Source organism: Prionailurus bengalensis, chromosome D1 (genome assembly GCF_016509475.1).
Source record: "Prionailurus bengalensis isolate Pbe53 chromosome D1, Fcat_Pben_1.1_paternal_pri, whole genome shotgun sequence".
Lineage (NCBI taxonomy): Eukaryota > Metazoa > Chordata > Mammalia > Carnivora > Felidae > Prionailurus > Prionailurus bengalensis.
Window position 1 is genome coordinate 78,455,919 of NC_057346.1, and position 7,822 is coordinate 78,463,740.

Here is a 7,822-nt window from a genome sequence, read left to right on the forward strand (position 1 = left end):
TCTCTCACACTTCACCACCCTACCCCTCCACCCCCTGCCAAACATATATGTCCAAAGGCAGGGAGACGTGAGTAGCATGCAAACGTGTGGCTTCATGTTTGGGGCTACAGAAGTTCCAGCTGACTTCAGCGATATGATTCAAAGTAGCTCACTAGCACCATACTAACATTCCAATACATTTGAAGGGAGAAAGGGCATAAGGAAAAATAATTTCATGATCCTAGAGTGTGAATCCTAAGCTGTTCCTATCAATTCTGCTTATATGTAACTGGTCAAAACCTAGTGTGAGGACCATACCCAACTGCAAAAGAAAATTGGATATTTACTAACTGGGTGGCCATTTCTAGCTGAAATGTGGGGTGAGATAGTTTTATATATCAAAAAAGATATGTAGTACATCAACACAAGACTTTCAGTGAAAGCAGAATTCAGAAGTCACTTTAAATGTTATATAATAATACAAAAAGAGGGTGCCTGGGTGGCTTACTCAGTTAAGCCTTCAACTTAGACTCCGGTCATGATCTCCCAGTTAGTGAGTTCAACCCCACATCAGGCTTTGTGAGGACAGCTCAGAGCCTGGAACCTGCTTTAGATTCTGTGTCTCCCCCTCTCTCTGTTCCTCCCCTGCTGGAGCTGTCTCTGTCTCTCTCTCAAAAATAAACAAACATTAAAAAAATAAATAAACATAAAAAGAAGAGTTACAAATAAGCTAAATGTCTTTGTTCAAGAAGGAAAGAATAGAATAAAGCAAAAAAAAATGAACTTTTGAAAAGGAAAAAAATGTATGATAAAGTGTTAGTTTGCTGGTAAAAATTATGTAACATTTAACATCTGAAGAGACTAACTGAAAAGAAAGAAAAGACAGGCTATGTAAGAAAAAAAAAAGAGACAGAACTACAGATAACTAATGATGAAAAAGCTGAGAAGATACTACTGATTAAAAAAGTAAGAAACTACTTTGTTCCAATAAATTTGAAAAGTTAGATGAAATAAATTTTTAGATAAGTGTAACCTACCAAAACTGACTTAAGAAGAAATAGAAAGTGTGAATAGCTCTTGTAACCACTAACAAAATTTGAATTTTAGTTAAGCAATTCAATTAAAAACCATCAAGCTCATATTGTATTAGAGAATAATTCTCTGAGCTATCAAGGAATTGATCATTCCAATTTTATAAAATTCTTCCATATGGTAAGAAAAACAGAAATAGTCCATAATTCAAACTGTATGGACAATATAATCTTAATTTCATACAAAAATAAGAATAAAAAATTATAGGCTAACTTCACTCAAGAATTGAGATCAAAAATCTAAGCAAAATATACATGAAATTGAACAGAATATTAAAAAGTTTATACATTTGACCAAGTTGAGTATCCCAGAAATGCAATGACAAATTATCATTAGAAAAGTTAACATAATAAAGGTGGAAAAATACCTCAACATTTTCATCTCATTAAATGTAGGAAAAGCATTCAACTAAAATTTATTTAGGGCTTAGTCTATAATCAGTGCAGGTTTCCCTAATTTTAGAGACTAAATATGAAAACATTTGATAACTTTATAAAATTTAGGAATGGTATGTACATTTATTATAGCTATGGAAATAATAGACTTACGACCAAAAGATGGGAAGGAATACACAGACATGTAAATAGTGCCAAGGTGACAGGCTATCCCTTTAATATTGTCATTATATTATTTATACAACAGAAATGTGTTTAAAATATTAAACTATTTTATTTTTAAATTTATTTTATTTTTATATTTATTTTAATGGTCAAATCTAAATAAGTTTCATTCTTAGCTCTCATTATAATTGTCTGTATGGTTGCTTTTCATACTAATACTAAAGGATTAAGTGTAGATCATAATTTACAAACATGTACTTATATTTATCAGCTTAAAGAAGAGAAAATAAGTGAATCTGCCTATTTATAACTTGTGACATCATTTTCATAGGCATTATCATTTTATCTTTTAATTATGCTAATTAGCAGACAAAGTGGCATTTTTCCATTTTAAGATGAATAAACTCTCAGAGAGCAAAATAACTTGGTAAAAGTTATAGCAGGTGACAACCCAAACGTAAAGAATATTGAAAAAATGTAATGCTTCCCCTGTGCCAGACCCTGTGTCAATTTGAAGTATACAATGATGATACAGACCTTTTAATTGAACATCGGTTTTCAAGTTACCAGTCACCTAAGATTACCAAAAAGATATGTGGAGCAGTTCAAGTTAGAAAAGATCCAGATCTATGTTGACTTTACCACCTAAGAGCCATGCGGTGTTGGACAAATCGCTACCCTGAGCCTCAATTCCTGAGTCTCAATAAAACTGGAAGCTCATAGGACATTGCCTTGTTTTACAGAGGTTCTGCTAGATGATTTAATTGTAGAACTTTGTGAACTATAAGACACCATACATAGGACACCATACATATGCCTTATTTATTCTCCAAAAGCCAAACCTTATACGTTTTCCATTAAAATGTTACAAGTAGCCAGCATATAGACAACAGTATTTAAATTTGAAATATTTTAATATACTTAATAAATGTACAACTAGCCCAATAGAAGTTCTAAGAGAACATTGAGATAGATGTCGTTAAATAATACTGACAGCAACACAACAGACATGAAGTCGTTTTATTTGCTGACTCATGAGAAGCTTGAAGCTATTTACTCCATTTCCCATTCTTTCCTCTCACTTTTTCTTATAGATTCCTAGAGGAATAAGATTGCTGTATTCAATAGCATATTTTCAAGTATTTAATGTTGCTTAAAATAAGATAAAAAATACAGATTAAGGTTCTAATCTTAGCTTCATTTATTGAAACATTTGGAGTACCTACCACATGCCAGGCACTGTGCTAGGCTCTGGGGGAAATAGAAAAAAACAAGATAGAGCTTCTGCTCCCATGTCGCTTATTTTGTGTGCCCTTGAGTATTCTACCTGATCTCTTTCAGCCTATACCCTGATTTAAAGAATACAGTCTTGGTGTGAAAATTAAACAAGATTATCTGTGTAATGAACATAACAGAGAGCCTAAAATAAGGTATGGGAAGTATAAAAATGATTTTAAAATTTTCTTTACTTAGGTCTATGTCCATTTTTATCATTTTAAATAAGAGTTTTCAATGTAGCTGTAGAACTAGGGAAATAAGTTTACAAACTGTCATTCTCTAAAACTAAAGCTTAGAATTATGGAACTTAGAGTTATGGGTCACAATTAGGACCTACCCCCGTAAAACTTCTCAGGGTTGTTTCCTGAAACAAGACTTTCGTGTAACTGATAAAAGGAATTGCCTTTCTATGGCAAGCAATCTAAAAGATGTGCTATATGGATGAGAGCTAGAAAAAGGAATCGGCCAACAGGAAATAAAAACTGGATACTGTTAACCCAGATAATTAAAAAAAAAGTGTACATGGTAGGGGAACAGTAGTTTACTCCAGATTCTACTATAGAATTAAAAATTCTACAAGATTACACAACTCCTCATTCTAATTCCATTTGTGAAATTAGAAATTAACTTTCTGAAGCTTCATATGTTTTCCAAGAAAATGTTGCTACCAACTAACTTGGATAGGGACAAAAATTTCTTGATGAATGCAAAGTTATATCCCCCTAACAAGAATTAACAAATTGCTCTTAAACTGAGTGACTGGGAACCACTCTGCCAGCTGTGGAGCATCTGGGTAAACTCATGAAATTAGGTTCCTACAAACACTAGACAAATATTCTAAACTGTCCCCAAAGGGCTGCCACCAAGGGAAAAATGAGGAAGTTTAACTATTTTAAGCACTTCATTTAACATGAGGCAACTGTAACACCAAAGTTGTGATTTATTAATCTAGTTGGTGACAGAAGCTGCTCTAAAATCTGGGTCTTCTAATTCATGTTTTGTTTGATTCTTTTACCATCAAATGCTATATTAAACCCATGGGCATATATTCGTATTTACTATACTTTAAGCAAAGTTTTTCCTCATCCTGAAGTCAGCGCTTTAAAGTACTGTTTGGTCTTTGAATTTCAGGGAGTAGTGATTTGCAGAAATGAGAAACAAACTTGCTGAACAACACAATTTCAGTACAGGTTGAGGCTGATTAATTGGTTAGAATATTAAGTTAAAAAGGCCAAAGTCCAGGGTTTAAACTCCAAATAGCCCAGTTAGCTTTTAAAATGAATATATATATATATATATATATATATATATACATACACATATACACACACACACACCAACACATGTTGTTGGTTAAAGATTAAAGAAAGCTTTAAAGCTTTTCACTACTTGGGGGGCAGGGGAACCTAAAAAAGTAAATTATACTGATAGAAAAAAAAAGTGTTTTGTCACTTTGAAAACTACATTATCTTTTCAGCATTCGTAGAAATGAGCCTTTAATAAAACTTTTTTTTTAATGCTTATTTTTGAGAGAGAGAGCACGAGAGCACAGAGAGAGACACAGAATTGGAAGTGGGCTCCAGGCTCTGAGCTGTTAGCACAGAGCACGAGGAGGGGCTCAAACTCAGACAGCAAGGTCATGACCCGAGCTCAAGTCGGAGGCTTAACAGACTGAGCCACCCAGGCGTCCCAGAAGTGAGCCTTCTAATATGCAAACTATTGTTAACCTCATGGCTTTAAGGTACTTGCAATGTCACTCCTCTATCCACAAAATCCATGACAACACGAGGCAGTTACTTTGCACAATTGTAATTGTAAATTATAATTCCGTCTATTACAAATTAGCACCTAAAATACTATTTTGTACACATGAAAGTACAGATCTGGTGCAAGCACTGGAATTTTAATTCGGTAAACCATACATTCAAGTAATAACAAAACATGGCCCAAAGCGAACTGGGGCCCGGTCTGAGACCTAAAACTTCTTTTTTCCTAAGTGCAGTATCATGACCCACACCCAAGAGCTAACAACAGGTCTGTCCAGATGCTGAGACCACGGACTTGAAAATCTCCATCCTTCGCCTTACAGGACTCCAGGGCAGCTAGAACGTCATCTTTCAGAGGTGGGGGGGCCTGACAGAGGCTTTGAAATTTGCCATACAACTCCTCCCAGGGCACATGTTGGGACTCAGTTCCAATCCAAATGCCTTTCTGAAGGTCGTAGTGCAGATGTCGGGCCCAGTCTGCGAGCAGACCCAGATAGACCCGGGAGAGCTCTGGGTGGCGGCCTGCCACCGAAGTTAAAAGCCCGGCTGGGAGGTTACGGCAAAAGGCGGCCATGGCATCCGACTTCGTCAAAAGCCAACGGACCAGCTCCTGATCCCCGTCTGCGAGTGTTTTGGGGGTTCCCGGTTCCAGCTCCTCTTCTTGGAGCCGGGGAGACGACGGGGGGAGCAACAGCGCGGCCGCTATCACCTTCAGAAAGTTGTTCTGAGGCAAGCGCTCCCACAGGATGCTGAGAAACCGGCTAGGGCCCTCGGCTTCGGCCTTCGGCACCTCTCGCAGACGCGCCAGCAGCAGCTCCGCCTGGGTCTTCAGCACTGAGTCCTCCTCAAGCACCGAGTTCTCTCCGTAGCCGCTGAGGCGCAGCAAGTGGACAGCGGATCGGCGGCGGGCGAGGCGGGCCAGGTTGCCTTGGAGCGTCTCCGGGTCGGCGTCCGGGACGCCAGGGCCCGGAAAGAGCTCCTGCAGCAGGTAGTGATAGGCGGCATCCCCCAGGGCCCGGTTCTCTAGCAGGCGCAGAGACAGCAGGAGGTCACAGCGCTCCAAGGCCTGGAAGTTCGTCAACCCGGGGACCGGAGAGGACCCAGAGCCGCCCTCCAGTCTCCACTGGTTTTGCAACCGCCGTTCCAGAGCCATGCGAATGCGGGCATGGCGTCCAAAGCGCCTATGGACGTGGCGCAGGTAGCGAGCCCACTGCAAGGCCCTGCGCACTGTCGCGGGGTCCCAGGTCCTGACGTGGGTCGTGCGGGAGACCGCCAGCACCTCGGAGAAGCGCTCAAAGTGCTGCAGGAGCGATTCCATGGGGGCGTGCTTACTTCCGCGTTCACCTTGGAGACGCCGACTCTCTGCGTGCCGATTGGAGCGTCTGTGTAAGGATACGCCTCTCTACAATGCTATTGGATAAAGTCCCTGTCGCTATGACAAGGACGTTCATCCGGGTACTTTGACCCTGGGAAATTTAAACTGGAGAAAAGGCCCCGCGGTTTTACTTTTGCCACTAAAGTGTTCAAAACAGAGTTCTCTGCGTCACGTGCGAGATACTGTTAGTCGCGAGAGTCTCCATGCTTCTTTCACTTTGGAAATAAGCCCAAGTAGAAATTTCTTGAGCTTGGCCTGAGATGGTCTGTGCTGACGTTTATTGGGTAATGCCAATTGGGTAATGCTGTTAAATATTAAATGAAATCTTTAGTTCAATTCAGCTTAGTAAAAAATGTACTGACCACCGATTAATTAATGCCAGGCACATTCTTAAATTCTGGGCCTTCACATTGTTATTTTGCTATTAGAGCTGAAGCCCAGATTAACTGAAGCAGACAAAAAACTTCAATACTAGTACTTTTAAATTTTTTAAAGGAATTTAAATTTTTATTAGAAAATTGCACTTTTTTTTGTTTTCGTTATTCCCATGGCAAAATAGCTTAGTTGACTTTCATTTCACACAAATAACTGAGCAAAATGACAGTTAAGACACTATGACAGAAATATATTTGACTAAGATTGTGGGAAGAGGGGAGAGGAAGAAGGATTCAATTCTGGAATGTCATCTGGATTATTCACTCATTTATGCATTCAAAAAATACTTACTTGCCAACTTCTAGAGGTTGCATTGTCTAAATATGACAGTTTCTAACTTACTGATGTTGGTGACATAATTCATTTAAGCTGAATTTCTTTACAGTCCTAAAGACACTAGCCAACACTTTTAATTTAAGTAAGCAGAACTGATGTTTCCTTTTCTTTTGTTTTAACAAAAAGGGGAAGAGAAATTTAAGAGGGGGAAGAGTCACGTTTTATTAAGATGAGCATTCCCACAGTTTTTTTTTTTTTTTAATAAATAAAGCAGTGGTGCTTATGCTGTTAATTCAGTTTTATTTTTTTGATATTTTTTAGCCCACATTCTTTTGGTCTTGAAGTATTATTTGATTTTATGCTAAGGATACCGTATCCTGAAATTCTTTGTATTGGCTACTAGAAACTTTGAGCCCAGTGTGCAGGCTGCCTTTAGAAAATGTACAGACTTCACTAATTCACTCATTTATTCATGCTTTTATGAAGAGTACTTATTACATCACATCCTGTAAGATACTAAGGATTTAGTGCTAAAGAAAATAAATGTGACCCTTGTCCTGGTGGAGGAGTTCATCTCCTCACTTTTGAGAGTGACATTAAACAAATAGCCTCAAATGTGGTAAGGAAGATATAATGGAGATAGCTCAGCAAGACTTAGGTGATGAGGCCTCTTTAAGAAACTGACTTTTCCGGGGCACCTGGATGGCTCAGTCGGTTAGGTTAGGTTAAGTGTCCACTTTAGCTCAGGTCATGATCTCACAGTTGGTGAGTTGGAGCCCTGCATTGGGCTCTGTGCTGACAGCTTGGAGCTGGAGTCTGGAGCCTGCTTCCAATTCTGTGTCTCCCCCTCTCTCTCTGCCCCTCCCCTGCTTGTGCTCTGTCTCTCTCTCAAGGATAAATAAACACTAAAAAAAATTTGTTAAAGAAACTGGCTTTTCCCTGGGAAGTTCAAAGATGAGTGTTGAGAAAAGTTTTCATGACCAAGGGAACAGTTTAAGTTGCAGATACCTGAGATGAGAAAGTCAATCCATTCAAGAAGGTGAGACATCTTCTATTCAGGA

The 7,822-nt window shown here is 38.9% G+C and overlaps 1 protein-coding gene across 1 annotated transcript; it reads right to left on the reverse strand.

Moving 5' to 3' along the window:
* Window positions 1–4,702: 4,702 nt before the first annotated feature.
* FANCF (FA complementation group F) lies at window positions 4,703–6,367 on the reverse strand. The gene has a single exon (XM_043580825.1). The coding sequence runs from the start codon at window positions 5,991–5,993 to the stop codon at window positions 4,914–4,916; it is 1,080 nt and encodes a 359-aa protein (XP_043436760.1). The 5' UTR covers window positions 5,994–6,367; the 3' UTR covers window positions 4,703–4,913.
* Window positions 6,368–7,822: the final 1,455 nt, after the last annotated feature.